Source organism: Elephas maximus, chromosome 11 (genome assembly GCF_024166365.1).
Source record: "Elephas maximus indicus isolate mEleMax1 chromosome 11, mEleMax1 primary haplotype, whole genome shotgun sequence".
NCBI classification, from domain to species: Eukaryota; Metazoa; Chordata; class Mammalia; order Proboscidea; family Elephantidae; genus Elephas; species Elephas maximus.
The window spans coordinates 115,882,728-115,898,274 of NC_064829.1; the positions used below are offsets into that span (position 1 = coordinate 115,882,728).

The 15,547-nt window shown below is 43.0% G+C and overlaps 1 protein-coding gene across 1 annotated transcript; it reads right to left on the reverse strand.

Moving 5' to 3' along the window:
* Nucleotides 1-7,899: 7,899 nt before the first annotated feature.
* Nucleotides 7,900-8,475, reverse strand: LOC126086330 (zinc finger protein 664-like). The gene has a single exon (XM_049902483.1). It carries the CDS (start codon nt 8,473-8,475, stop codon nt 7,900-7,902), a length of 576 nt encoding a protein of 191 aa, XP_049758440.1.
* Nucleotides 8,476-15,547: the final 7,072 nt, after the last annotated feature.

The following is a 15,547-nucleotide window of genomic DNA, read 5'->3' on the forward strand; positions in this document are numbered from 1 at the left end:
GCGCCTGCAGATCCCGGCCGGAGCGCCCTTCTCCGCGCAGAGGCGAGGGGCGGGACGCAGCGCCTGAGCGGAGCAGGTGTGGGGGCGACTCAGGGCTGGGCGCACGGGCGTGGGGCTGCGGGGTTAAACTCAGCCGGGGCTCCCGCGTTGGGGGCATCTCTGGCTGTAGGAGGACACGCTAGGACTGACAGGGAACTCCAAGACCGTTTTCGGGGAGAGCAGGATTGGTTTGAGCCAAATTACCGGAGTGGGAGTGGAAGTTAGGGTCGTGTGTTCCTGGGATTTTGGAGGGTGGCGGATGCCGGACTTGGGGCAAACAGTAAAAGCCCCCTGGTGGTGGTGGTGGTGATGGTGAGACTCCAGACTTCAGAAAGAAACCCCCGGGGGGTTTTATTGGAGAGTGGGGGATAGGGACAGCTGGGAGCAAATTTCCGTGGTGGTAGTGTTGAGGAGGAGGAGGTGGTGGGGCAGGAGGAGGCATAATTCTGTTTTGTTCATCATGGATTTTTTGTATTAATTTTGACTTTTAAAGTTAATGCATTAAAATGTTGTTTACCTTGATTACAACGTTTTTTGACATCCCCTTAAATTTTGCCCTATGGTCTGGGCCCTGATGAAAGTCATCAATAGATCTAACCTTTTATAAGGCAAAACCAAAAATCCGTTGCCATCGAGTGGATTTTGACTTATGGCAACCCTATAGGACAGAGTAGAACTGCCTAATACGGTTTCCAAGCAGCAGCTGGTGGATTCCAACTGCCAGCTTTTTGGTTAGCAACCAAGCTCTTAACCACTGTGCCCCTGGGGCTAAGAGCCTTTTAGGAGCTTTCATTGTATTGTTGAAGTTTGAGTGATCTTTTTCTTTCCTGACTTCATTAATAAAGTCCCACCTCCAAGTCACCTCCAAGATGTAAATATTCAAAGATTATTCTTAAACCTTCACACACCCCTCTAGAATCTCTTCCAACAACCCTGTGCCTGGAGAAGTTAAGAAATAGGCCCTGTTCTGCTGTCCCCACCCTCTCCACTTTGGGTATTGGCCCCATTCTCCTGGCACGCCTTAATGGCAGCCCCACACTCTGGAACCAAGTTGGCAAACATCTGACTCTTTGAAACCTAGGAGGGTGTGGCCCCACTCTTTGTGATCCAGGAGACTGTGGCACCGCCTTTTGAAATGTGGATGACCTTGTTTCCACTGCTTCTCCTAACAGTTCTGCTGATCTCAGAGCTACTCCAGGGATGTTCTTTCCTTTGCTTTGAGGACAACAGATGTAGGTCCTTTGGCCTGTTTTCTGCCTGTAGAATTCCAAGAGGCAGACAGCGTTCTCTCCTTTTGTTCCTTCTCTGTCCCCTTCAGTCTAGGCTGATGGGTTTTCTGCTGTGGTAGTTGATTAGAACGTCAGTCACAGGCTTAATCGCTTTAACAAAAGATTGTGTAGCCACATCTTTGGTGAACAGGATAGGACACGTGTCCTTAGTTTGTATGACAGAATCTTCCAAATCTTTAAGTTCTGTTTTCATTTTACACAGTTCGTTTTTAAGTCCCTCTCTTTCCTCTCACATTTTACTATAAGCAGTAAGGAGAAACCATGCAGCCACTTTAAGATCTTGCTTAGAAATCTCCTCAGCCAGATATCCAAGTTCATCACTTAAAAGTTCCACCTTCCACCAAACTTTTGAACATAATTCAGACAAGTTCTCTGCCACTGCGTAAAAATCATTGCCCTTCCTCCGTTGTCCAATCACGTGTTCATCAATTCCTTTTAAAGGCTCACCAGAAGCACATTTAATGTCCACATTTCTAGCAACATTCTGTTGCTGGTGCCGTATGTATTCTGAGATGACAGAGACTTTCTCTGTAGCTTTCTTCACTTCCTTCCGAGCCCTCACCAGAATTGCCTTTGACGTCCGTAATTCTACCAACACTCTCTTCAGCGCACTCTCGGCTTTTACTATTGGGCACCTTAAAACTCTTCCAGCCTCTACCCATTACTCAGTTACAAAAACACTTTTACATTTCAGGTATCTGTTAGAACAGCACCCCGCTCTTCTGATACCAAATTCTTAGTTATCTAGTGCTTCTATAACAGAAATACCACAAGTGGATGGCTTTAACAAACAGAAATTTATTTTTTCTCACAGTTTACGAGGCTACCAGCAATCAAGAAATCAAACAACGCATTGCATTGGGCAAATCCGCAAAAGATCTATTTAAAGTGTTAAAAAGCAAAGATGTCACCTAGAAGACTAAGGTGTGCCTGACCCAAGCCCTGGTATTTTCAGTTGCTGCATATGCATGTGAAAGCTAGACTATGAATAAGGAAGATCAAAGAAGAATCAATGCCTTTGAATTATGGAGTTAACGAAGAATATTGAATATACCATGGACTGCTCAAAGAATGAACAAATTTCTCTTAGAAGAAGTACAACCAGAATGCTCCTTAGAAGCAAGGATGGTGAGACTTCATCTCACATACTTTGGACATGTTATCAGGAAGGACCAGTCCCTGGAGAAGGACATCATGCTTGGTAAAGTAGAGGGTCAGCAAAAAGGAAGACCCTCAACGATGGATGAACACAATGGCTGCAACAGTGTACTCAAGCATAACAATGATTGTGAGGATATCACAGGACTATGCAGTGCTTTATCCTGTTGTACACAGGGTCGCGGTGACTTGGAACCAACTTGACAACACCTAACAAGGAGGCGAGAAGGTCCAAATTTAGGGTACTGGCTGTAGGGGAAGGCTTTCTGTTTCTGTTGGCTCTGGAGAAATGTCCTTGTCTCTTCAGCATCTTCCTCATTCCTCAGAGATCTCCATGTGTCTAGGCATCTCTCTTCCTCTGCCCATCCTTTGCTCTCTTGTTTAATCTCCTTTATATCTCAAAAGAGGACTCAAGATATACTTTACACTAATTATGCCTCATTAACATGACAAAGACAACCCATTTCCAAACAGAATTATAACAACAGGCATAAAACAAAACAAAAAACCAAACCCATTGGCCTCAAGTCAATTCCAACAAATAGCGACCCTATGGGACAGAAGTACTGCACTATAGGGTTTCCAGTGAGTGGCTGGTGGATTCAAACTGCCAATCTTTTGGTTAGCAGCCAAGTCCTTAACTATTGCTCTGCGAGGGCTCCAACCCTAGGCATAGAGATTAGGATTTACAACACATTTTGCGGGGGTTGGGGGGACATAAGTGAGTCCATAACACAGGGCAAGGCACGTACATTAACAGACTATGTTGTTGTTGTTGTTAGGTGCCGTTGAGTTGGTTCCAACTCATAGCGACCCTATGCACAACAGAATGAAACATTGCCCGGTCCTATGACATCCTTAAAATCATTGTTATGCTTGAGAGCACTGTTGAAGCCACTGTGTCACTCCACCTCATTAAGGGTCTTCCTCTTTTCCGCTGATCCTGTACTCTGCCAAGCATGATGTCCTTCTCCAGGGACTGATTCCTCCTGACAACATGTCCAAATTACGTAAGACGCAGTCTCGCCATCCTTGCCTCTAAGGAGCATTCTGGCTGTACTTCTTCTAAGACACATTTGTTCATTCTTTTGGCAGTCCATGGTATATTCAATATTCTTCGCCAGCACTACTATTCGAAGGCATCAGTTCTTCTTCAGTCTTCCTTATTCATTGTCCAGCTTTCACATGCATATGAAAAAAATTGAAAACACCATGGCTTGGGTCAGGCGCACCTTAGTCTTCAGGGTGACATCTTCGCTCTTCAATACTTTAAAGCGGTCCTTTGCAGCAGATATACCCAGTGCAGTGCGTCTTTTGCTATCTTGACTGCTGCTTCCATGGCTGTTGATTGTGGATCCAAATAAAATGAAATCCTTGACAACTTCAGTCTTTTCTCCATTTATCCTGATGGTGCTCACCGGACCAGTTGTGAGGATTTTTGTTTTCTTTATGTTAAGGTGCAATTCATACTGAAGGCTGTGGTCTTTGATCTTCATTAGTAAGTGCTTCAAGTCCTCTTCACTTTCAGCAAGCAAGGTTGTGTCATCTGCGTAACCCAGGTTGTTAATGAGTCTTCCTCCAATCCTGATGCCCCGTTCTTCTTCATATAGTCCAGCGTCTCGGATTATTTGTTCAGCATACAGATTGAATAGGTATGGTGAAAGAATACAACCCTGACGCACGCCTTTCCTGACTTTAAACCAATCAGTATCCCCTTGTTCTGTCCAAACAACTGCTTCTTGATCTAGGTAAAGGTTCCTCATTAGCACAATTAAGTGTTCTGGAATTCCCATTCTTCACAGTGTTATACATAGTTTGTTATGATCCACACAGTCGAATGCCTTTGCATAGTCAATAAAACGCAGGTAAGCATCCTTCTGGTATTCTCTGCTTTCAGCCAGGATCCATCTGACATCAGCAATGATATCCCTGGTTCCACGTCCTCTTCTGAAACTGGCCTGAATGTCTGGCAGTTCCCCATCAATGTACTGCTGCAGCTGTTTTTGTATGATCTTCAGCAAAATTTTGCTTGTGTGTGATATTAATGATATTGTTCTATAATTTCCACATTCGGTTGGATCATCTTTCTTGGGAATAGGCATAAATATGGATATTTGCCAGTCTGTTGGCCAGGAAGCTGTCTTCCATATTTCTTGGCATAGAGGAGTGAGCACCTCCAGCGCTGGGTCTTTTTACCGAAACATCTCAATTGATACTCCATCAATTCCTGGAGCCTTGTTTTTCACCAATGCCTTCAGAGCAGCTTGGACTTCTTCCTTCAGTACCATTGGTTCCTGATCATATACCACCTCCTGAAATGGTTGAACATCGACTAATTCTTCTTGGTATAACGATTCTGTGTATTCCTTCCATCTTCTTTTGATGCTTCCTGCATTGTTTAATATTTTCCCCATAGAATCCTTCACTATTGCAACTCGAGGCTTGAATTTTTTCTTCAGTTCTTTCAGCTTGAGAAACGCCCAGCGTGTTCTTCCCTTTAGGTTTCCCATCTCCAGCTCTTTGCACAGGTCATTATAATACTTTACTTTGTCTTCTGGAGATGCCCTTTGAAATCTTCTGCTCAATTCTTTTACTTCATCAGTTCTTCCTTTTGCTTTAGCTGCTCGACATTCGAGAGCAAGTCTCAGAGTCTCCTCTGACATCCATCTTGGTCTTTTCTTTCTTTCCTGTCTTTTCAGTGACCTCTTGCTTTCTTCATGTATGATGTCCTTGATGTCATTCCACAACTGGTCTGGTCTTTGGTCACTAGTGTTCAGTGAGTCAAATCTATTCTTCAGATGGTCTCCAAATTCCAGTGGGATATACTCAAGGTCATATTTTGGCTCTCGTGGACTTGCTCTGATTTTCTTCAGTTTCAGCTTGAACTTGCATATGAGCAGTTGATGGTCTGTTCCACAGTCGGCCCCTGGCCTTGTTCTGACTGATGATATTGAGCTTTTCCATCGTCTCTTTCCACAGATGTAGTCAATTTGATTTCTGTGTGTTCCATCGGGCAAGGTCCATGTGTATAGTCATTGTTGATGTTGGTGAAAGAGGGTATTTGCAGTGAAGAAGCGGCTGGTCTTGCAAAATTCTGTCATTCAATCTCCGGCATTGTTTCTATCACCAAGGGCATATTTTCCAACTACTGATCCTTCTTTTGTTTCCAACTTTCGCATTCCAATCACCAGTAATTATCAATGCATCTTGACCGCATGTTCGATCAATTTCAGACTGCAGAAGCTGATAAAAATCTTTTGTTTCTTCATCTTTGGCCTTAGTGGTTGGTGTGTAAATTTGAATAATAGTCGTATTAACTGGTCTTCCTTGTAGGCGTATGGATATTATCCTATCACTGACAGTGTTGTACTTCAGGATAGATCTTGTAATGTTCTTTTTGACGATGAATGCAACACCATTCCTCTTTGAGTTGTCATTCCCAGCATAGTAGACTATATGATTGTCCGATTCAAAACGGCCAATACCAGTCTATTTCAGCTCACTAATGCCTAGAATATCGATGTTTATGCGTTCCATTTCATTTTTGATGATTTCAGATTTCCTAGAATCATACTTTGTACATTCCAGGTTCCAATTATTAATGGGTATTTGCAGCTGTTTCTTCTCATTTTGAGTTGTGCCACATCAGCAAATGAAGGTCCCGAAAGCTTGACTCCATCTACGTCATTAAGGTCAACTCCACTTTGAGGAGACAGCTCTTCCCCATTCATCTTTTGAGTGCCTTCCAACCTGGGGGGCTCATCTTCTGACATTATATCAGACAGTGTTCTGCTGCTATTCATAAAGTTTTCACTGGCTAATTCTTTTCAGAAGTATGCTGCCAGGTCCGTCTTCCCACTCCTAGTCTGGAAGGTTTTCTGAAATCTGTCCACCGTGGGTCACTGCTGGTATTTGAAAGATTGGTGGTATAGCTTCCAGCATCACAGCCACACACAAGCCACCACAGTATGACAAATTGACAGATGTGTTGGTGGAACGGACTATTATTACTCACCCCTAAAAAGAGTACATGAAAAGGGCAGGGAGACATGCTCCAACATGGACGAAACTTGAAAACATTATGCTAAGCCAAAGAAGCCAGACACCAAAGGCCACACATCGTATGACTCCATTTATATGAAATGTCCAGAAAAGGCAAATGCACAGAAACAGAGAACAGATAAACAGAGGCTTGGGAGAGGGGAGAATGGGGAGGGACTGCTTAACGTACGCAGGATTTCTTTTTGGGGTGAAGAAAATATTTTGGAATTAGTGGTGATGGTCGCAAAGTATTGCGTATATATTAAAAGCCACTGAATTGTGCAGCTTAAAATGGCTAAAATGGTAAATTTTTGTGTGACTTTTACCTCATTAATTAAAAAAAAAATTTTTTTAAAGCATAGGGTCATTCTTTGAAAGAGTTTAAATAAGTCCTTATGCTTTGGAGATGTACAGTAAACTACATTATTTAATGATGAAATCCTAGTCTAGGATTTGCTCTAAAACACTTCATGGTTAGGTTTGTGAGGGAGGAGTGCGGAATCGATAGAACAAGGTTTGTCATTAATTGATTATTTATGAAGCTTGATGAGGGGGACATAAGAGTTTGTCATACTATCCTCCTTCTGTATTTGTTTGAAATTTTCCACGTACATGAAAAAATTCCCAGGTACAAAATCATACTGTTAGATGCCACAATTGTTTTTGGTATGTTGATACATAGTAAACATTAAACAACATTTTAGGACTTTAATAGGCCCAGTTTTTGAAAAGTTTTATAATATCCTTCAATTCTACTCCTAGGTATATACCCGAGAGATGACAGCGTACACCCACACACAGACGAGCACATAAATGTTCACAGCAGCTTTATCATAACGAACAAAAACTGTTAATGACGCAAATATAAATATTCCATGAACAGGTGAATGGACAAACTGGGTCATCCGTACAATGAAATAATAGTAATAAAATGAACAAACTTCGGATACACGTAACGACATGGATGACCGTCGCAGACATGTACTGTGGGAATGAAGCCTTATGTGAGAGGGTATGTACTGTGTAATTCTGCTTGCAGTATGTTCCAGAAGCAGAAAAACTAAACTCTGGTTTTAGAAGTCAGGATAGTGATTCCCCTTGTGGGGTAACAAGCAGAGGGCACATGTGGGGGTCTTTTGGGAAGGCTGGAAGTTATCTGCTTATTCTTCCAAGTGCCAGTTACCCAGGTGCATTTGCCTTGTGAAAACCCGCCGACCTGCATGTACATATGATCTGTGCTGTTTTCTGCATAAACACTAATGCCATGTGCCATGAGGCTGTCTACTTGCTGTGTAACTTAGCATCCATCTGGTATTCCCCTTGGCTCTGGGAGGCACCTGTATATGCACAACCCAATCCCCAAAGCTTCTCCCTACCGCGCACCCTCTGGTGAGTCTGCAGGTGAGCTCCCTGACTGAACCCTTTCCCACACGCAGCACATGGATAGGGTTTCTCCCCTGTGTGCACCCTCTGGTTCCTCTTCAGGGCCGAGTGATGCCTGAAGTCCCTCCCAGAAGCCCATGTGGACCTTCTGATGGATGCCCAGGTCCTTCCTCCAGCTGAAGCACTTCCCACAGGCCTCGCACCCGAACAGCCTCTCCCCAGTGTGGACACACTGTTGCAGGCAGACGTTGGCTCTCTGGCTGAAGCCTCGGCCGCATGTGTCACACACGTAGGCCTCGATCCCTGCGTGGTCCTGCTGGTGTTGTGCTAGCATGGAACGTGAGGTGAAGCCGTGGTCACAGGCCTCACAGGCATGAGGCTTTCTTCCTATGTGGACACTCTCGTGGATCTGTAGGGCTGCCCTGTGGCTGAAATCCTTGCCACAGTCACAACACCTGAAGGGCTTATCGCCTGTGTGGATGCGCTGGTGGATAGAGAGGTTGGAGCTACGGCTGATGTCCTTTCCACACGTGCCACACCTGAAGGACTTCTTGCCTGTGTGCATTCACTGGTGGATAGACAGGTTGGAGCTAAGACTGAAGTCTTCTCCACATTCCTCACACATGTGAGGCTTCTTTCCTATGTGGCCCTTCTTGTTCCTTCCCAGAGCAGACAGGGAGTTGAAGACCCTGGAAACTCCATACATTGATAGGGCTTCTCTGCTGGGAGGAGCACTGGAAGGTTAAGGTCTGTCATCCTCTCACTGAAGGCTTTTCCACACCCGTTGTATGGAGTAGGTTACTCTGCTGTGTGGATTTTCTGGTGAATTAGAAGGTTTCTGAGTTGACAGAAGTCTCAGCCACAATGGGGAGAGCTATAGGGTTTTTCTCCTGGAGACACCTGCCAAGGGAGAGTCCCATCCTTTTCCCTGACTCCTGGAATAAGGAAAATTAGATGATGGAAGTGAGCAGGGGCTTTGTCAGAGGCTGCATGGTGCACCTGGACATACTCTTGGGTAGTACTGGTAAGGCAAAGAAGCTTCACTGAGTGGCAAAGTGTTGGGCTGCTGGTTTCTGTCCTACTGTCTTTTTCATTTTTGCTTCAAAGGTAAGGGGTTAATGCTGCCAAAATATCATTTCCAAAAACTTAAAAACATTCATTTTTATACAAATTTGAAATGAACACTTGTCAAAGACTTTAATGAGGAACGAACAGAATATTTTTTAAAATATTAGCATAAAAAGTCAGATAATACGTTGTTACCCAACCCCTCATGGGTTGTTGACGGCATTTACTCCTAGTTAACTGGTAACTCACCTGAATAGGAGTTTCTTGGCATTTCTTCTTCTGTCCACACATCATCTTCTTGTTCAAAATGAAAAATCATTTCTGGCTTGGACAGCAGATGCCCTGCTTGAGGGAAAAGAGACGCGGATCAGGGCATTGTATGGTAGACAAGGACTCTCCCACAACTTGAATCCTGTGAAGGTCCTCTGAGAAAGGTGAACTTCCAGGGAACTTCAGTGATGAGGCCCATTTCCAGTATAAACCAAAACCAAACCCGTTGCTGTCAAGTTGATTCCAACTCCTAGTGACCCTACAGAACAGAGGAGAACTGCCCCATAGGGTTTTTAAGAAGCAGCTGGTGGATTTGAACTGCCGACCTTTTGGTTAGCAGCTGAATCCTTAACCACTACGCGAGCAGGGCTCCTTTCCAATATAAAAGAGTAATAATTCTCAGTGGATTGAAGAAGTAGTAACAATTCTCTGCCTTCCAAGCAAACACTGAATAAAGTATGGTCTGAAGACTTGTCAAAATGCAGACTCCACCCCAATCCACTCAATCAGTAGTGATTCCGTGGATAAAACCCAAGAGCTGGCATTTTCTGGGTAACTTTTTATTTCACAGGAAAGTGGCAAGAATAATACAAAGAACTCCCACAGACCCCTTAATCCATATATGCCAGTTATTAACATCTTGCCCCATTTGGTTTAGTATTTGCACAAACACACATTCATTTCTAAACCATTTGAGAGAAAGCTGTAAACCGCATGGTTGTCTGTGCCTTAGCTCTTCACTGTGTTATTTCCTAAGAACCACCACACTGTAGCTATTAAAATCAGGGAGCTTAATGTTGATACGTATTATCATCTAATCCACAGGTAATTTTCAAGTAATGCCAATTGTCCCAATTACATCCTTTATAACCACTTTTTCCTAAATATTTTGTATCCATGACAAAGCACTGCCTTTAGCTGTCATGTCTCTTTAGTCTCCTTTAATTTGGACAGGAACCAGCTTTTCTAAGAGTGGCTTAAGTATTCCTATACATTCTCAAGTCTGACACCCACCGCAATGAAGGATCTGGAATATTAGGACCCCTGAACCTAAGTTGAGTTAAATCCTCAAGATTTATTCCACACATTTGAACCACTGAGAGGGCAGACGGGTTCAGGGAGACACTGTCCTCGCCAAAGGAGAGGAGATTCTCATAGTTCTCCAACATCACTTCTCTGTACAGGTGCCTCTGAGAGCAATCCAGGTGTTCCCATTGCTCCTGGGTAAAGTCCACAGCCACATCCTTAAATGTCATCAGCTCCTAAAACAGCAAACAGTCGTCCTCAGCCATATCTATTCCCACAGAGGAATGCAGCTCACAGCATCAGTTAATTTGGATATGTAAAAGTAGTCCTGGAAGTTTCTAGAGTCCCAAGTGAGGCTGATTTTTTTTAGGCACACATCCATACACCTGCTTGTGCTACATTATGTAGAAAATGGAAAAGAAATAGGGGCACGTTTTTTACTCCTCAGAACTTAAAGTTTCTTGGAAGAGAAGACTCAAAATTCAACCAGAGTACACCAGAAATGGTACTTGAGAATGAGGTCACCAGCTGCAAAATTCCAGGGGTGCTGTTCATACCACAGTCTATGAATCAGGAAAGTGGACTTGTGATTCACTCAGGGAGGGGTGTAGAGAAGGGGAGATTCCAGGGTGTGCTTAGGTTATGAGGCCAGGTGTCATGGAGAAAGCCAGGTACCAGCCCAGTGGGATGGTTAAGAATGGAAGGAAAGAAGGGTGGAGAACTCCAGCTGGCAAGAAAAGTGGACAACTGCACCAGGAAGGAGCAAGTCCTCTGCAACAGTAAAGTCTCCTTGGTTGATAACTGCAATCTAGAAAACCTTTCTCTGATGACTGAGTGATAATGTTTATTATAGAGCCTGTCTTAGTTACACAGAGCTGGTATAACAGAAATACCACAAGTGGATGGCTTTCACAAACAGAGATTTATTCTCTCACAGCCTAGGAGGCTAGAAGTCCAAATTCAGGGTGCCAGCTCCAGGGGAAGGCATTCTCTTTCTGTTGGTTCTGGGGGAATGTCCTTGTCATCAATATTCACATGGTCTAGGAGCTTCTCAGCTCAGGGACCCTGGATCCAAAGGACACACTCTACTCCCGGCGCTTCTTTCTTGTTGGCATGAGGTCCCTCCCTTCTCTGCTCAGGTCTCTCAAAAGAGACTGACTCAAGATACAACCTAATCCTGCAGGTTGAGTCCTGCCTCATTAACATCACAGAGGTAGGGTTTACAACACATAGGATAATCACATCAGATCATAAAATGGTGGAGAATCACACAATACTGAGAATCATGGCCTAGCCAAGATGAGACACATTTTTGGGGGACACAATCCATAGCAGACCCCAACTCCCCACTTACACATTCACAGTAAAAAGGATATATGAATTGTGGTATAATCCCATATGGGGTGAGTATTCAGCAGCAGTTCTCAAAGTGTGGTTCAGGGATTCCTAAGATTCCCCTGAGAGCCTGTCAGGGGAGGTCTGGGAGATCAACACTTATTTTCAGAATAATCCTAAGACATTATTGGGCTTTTTTACTTTCACCATCTTATGTGCATACAGAGGAGTTTTCCATGATGTGTGATCTCATAACAGGGAAAATGTGAAAGCAGATGAGGCACCACCCATGTTCTATTATGCCAGACATTAGAGAGATGAGCAAAAGTGTGAAATGACTCCATTCTTCTCTTTTTTTTTAGAAAATGTAATTTTTTCATAAAATATCATAATAACATGCAATGTATTTATTTTTAATGGATTAATATTTTTAAATTTTCTTAGCTTCAATTTCTAATATGGTAATATGGATGACTCACAGAGAAAAGCTCTTTGGGGTCCTCAATAATTTTTAAGAGTGTAAAGGGGTCCTGAGACCAAAAATTTTAGAATTACTGCTATACAGAAATGAAAATGACCAAACTATAGCTACATGCAACAACATGGATGAAGCTCAAACATAATATAGAAGAAGACAAACACGAAACAGTAGACACTATATGATTCCATTAAATACAGTTGAAAACCAGGCAAAGCTAATGTACTGTGCTAGAAGTCAGGATAGTGCTTACCGCTGTGGGGAAAGTGAGGCTCCTGGCTTGTTGGGAGCAGAAGGAGGGAAAGCCTTGGGACAACTACAAAGAAAAATCAGGGATGGATGCAGGGATCAGAGAGCAGATGGGTGTCAGATGTCAGCAGCCTGATTTCTGGCCTGCCAAATATAGAATGTGGTCAGGAGGGCTTACACTGGGCTGGTAACTCATAAGGTGGAGATGATGGCAAAAGGTGACCTCAGGGATTAGTTTCAGTTCAAGATTTAAAGACTATCTCAGGGCAGTAGTCTTGGGGAGTCCTCAAGTCTCAACCAATCTCAGGGCAATAGTCTTGGGGAGTTCTCCAGTCTCATTATTTTTTTAGGAATTTGAAGTTCCACATTTTTCTCCCATTCTATCAGGGTTCATCTATTGTGGCCCTGATTAGGACACTTAGTAAGGGTAGCCAGCCACCATCAAATTCTCTGTCTCAAGGTAGGTGAGGCTGTGGTTTGTGTGGACTATTTGTCCTGTAGACTAGTTTCTCCAAGTACTTGTCTCTTGACGTGAGTAATGACAGCTTTTCTAAGAGTGAAAGGGCACAAAAGGGGAAAGGCACCCAGGTTTTAGTGAAAGGGGATTTTTTTTTTTTGCTTAAAACAACTGTTTATTTTCTTGAATCTACAGGCCATCTGGGTGGTTCTGCTGGTCTGGGCTGGGCTTTCTTGTGTCTGTGGTCATTTAGCTGAACTGGTTGGCTAGGGGACTGGCTGGTCTAGGATGGCTTCGGCTAATGACTCAGTTCCCTCCACATCACTCACATTCCACAGCAGGCTATCTCAGGCATGTTCTCAAGGTGGTGACACAAGTCTGAGAAAGAGGGCCCAATTGTACAGGAGAACTTGGAGAAACATGCACACACTTTTCAGATCTCTGCTTTGTCAAGTTTGCTCTTGTCTCACTGACCAAAGCAAGTCATTTGGCCAAGCCCACAGGCAGTGTGGGAGGGCACTACCAAAGGGTGTGGGATCAAGGAGGCTTGAAAAGTTGGAGCTGTTAATACAATAAACCTATCACCCTTACCCAGTTTGCAAGGCCAGAAGAGAGGGCCATTTTCTCATGCTACTGATGTGTTAGAGGGGGAGGCAAGTGTAAGTAGAGGAGTCTAAGGTTGTCAAATAAAAAAACTGGAAGTACAAATACAAATCAGTTGATCAAGCAAAAGATTAAGGACAGAATTGAGGTGTGCCTTCATAAAGAGGAGTCAAAGAACCAGCATTGCCTAGAATGAGGACATGGCTAGTGTAGACAATCATGAGATATTGTACTCGGCCTGAAAGGGGACTTTTAAAGCCCAAGGTATTACACATAGAATATTTTTCAGTGATGTAGAGGCTTAAGAAGGTGGGTGAGCTGGTATCTTTTTGAAGACCACTGGAATGACTAAAACCAAAAACAAAAAACCAAACTCATTGCCATCAAGTTTATTCCAACTCATACGATGAAGTAGAATATTAGACTACAGAAACCATAAAAAAAAAAATACAAATAGTTAATAAATCAATAGAGATAAAAGAGTTCTAAAAATACACATTTCACAAAAAGAAGGAAAAAAGGAACCAAGAAAACTGAAAAATAGCAAGATAGTAAACTTAACCATATAAATAATTAAATGTAAACAGACTAAACACTATAATTAAAATGCAGAGATTGTTATTTCTGGGATAAAAAATAGACGCAACGATATGCTAAGAAATGCACTTTAAAGATGATGGCATAGATAGGTTAAAACTAAAGGATGGAAAAATGTGTAATGTACAAACACTAATAAAAAAGAAAGCTGGTATGGCTATATTAATATCATACAAAGTAGATTTCAGGCTAAGCATTATGGGATGAATTGTGCCCTCAAAAGATATGTTGATGTCCTAACCCTTAGTGTCGGTAAATGTGACCTATTTGGAAGTAGGGCCTTTGCAGATACAGTTAATATGAGGTTGCACTGAAGGAGAATGGGCCCTGATCTATATTAGATGACGGGTGTCCTTATAAAGAGGAGAGGAAACAGAGAGACAGGTACAGAGGGAAGATGGCCATATGAAGATGGAGGTACAGATTGGGGTTATGCTCCAGCAAGCTAAGGAATGCCTGGGACTACCAGAAGTTGGAAGAGACAAGGAAGGATCTTCCTCTAGAGCCTTGAGAAAGAGCATGGCCCTGCTGAAAACCTGAATTTGGGCTTCTTGCCACCAGAACTGCAAGGAAGTGTATATCTGTTGTTTTAAGCCAACTATTTGTGGTAATTTGGTATGGCAGCCCTAGGGAACTAATACACCAAGAAAAATGATCAGGGATAAAGAGAAATGTTTCATAATGACATAACAATCCTAAATGTGTATGCACCTAACAACAGAGCTTCAAAATACATGAAGCATAAACTGACAGAATTAAAGGAAGAAATCAGCAAATCCACAATCATAGTTGGAACTACTAAAGATCACTGGAATTGGAGAACATTAGAAATGTGGAAATTCAGAAGGCTCCCTAACATCTGTGGCTTGAACCAGGATGATACTGGGTGAAGGGGTCAGGAGTCCATTTTCCTGTCATTTATTTACCCATAAGGTGAAATGGGAGAAGGCCTGGTCTCTTCACTGGGATCCAGTGGGATTCACTTTATTCTCTCTCTGTATCCCCACAAAGTCAGTAAGCATCCTTAGGAGATTTCTCAAATATCAACAATGTTCTCTCTGGCTCGTAGTATTATCCCACTGCCCATTGATGTCAAGTCAATTCCAACTCAGAGAGACCCTATAGGACAGAGTAGAACTGCCCCCATAGGGTTCCCAAGGAGTGGCTGGTGGATTTGAACCGCCAACCTTTTGGTTAGCAGCCAAGCCCTTAACCACTGCACCACCAGTTTATTGGTCCTGTTTTGAGGATTTTCGTTTTCTTCACTTTGAGGTGTAATCCATACTGAAGGTTGTGGTCTTTGATCTTCATCAGTAAGTGCTTCAAGTTGTCTTCCTTTTCGGGAAGGAAGGTTGTGCCATCTGTATATCACAGGTTGTTAAGTCTTCTTCCAATTCTAACGCTGTTTTTCTTCATATAGTCCTGCTTCTTGGACTATTTGTTCAGGATACAGATTGAATAAGTAAGGTGAAAGGATACAACCCTGCTGCACATCTTTTTCAATATTGAACTATGCAGTATTTGGAAGACAGCTACCTGGCCAACCAGCTGGGA

Bases quoted from the DNA above. Each gene is read 5' to 3' on its own strand.
- LOC126086330 (XM_049902483.1), bottom strand. From the start codon at position 8,475: ATGCACACAGGCAAGAAGTCCTTCAGGTGTGGCACGTGTGGAAAGGAC.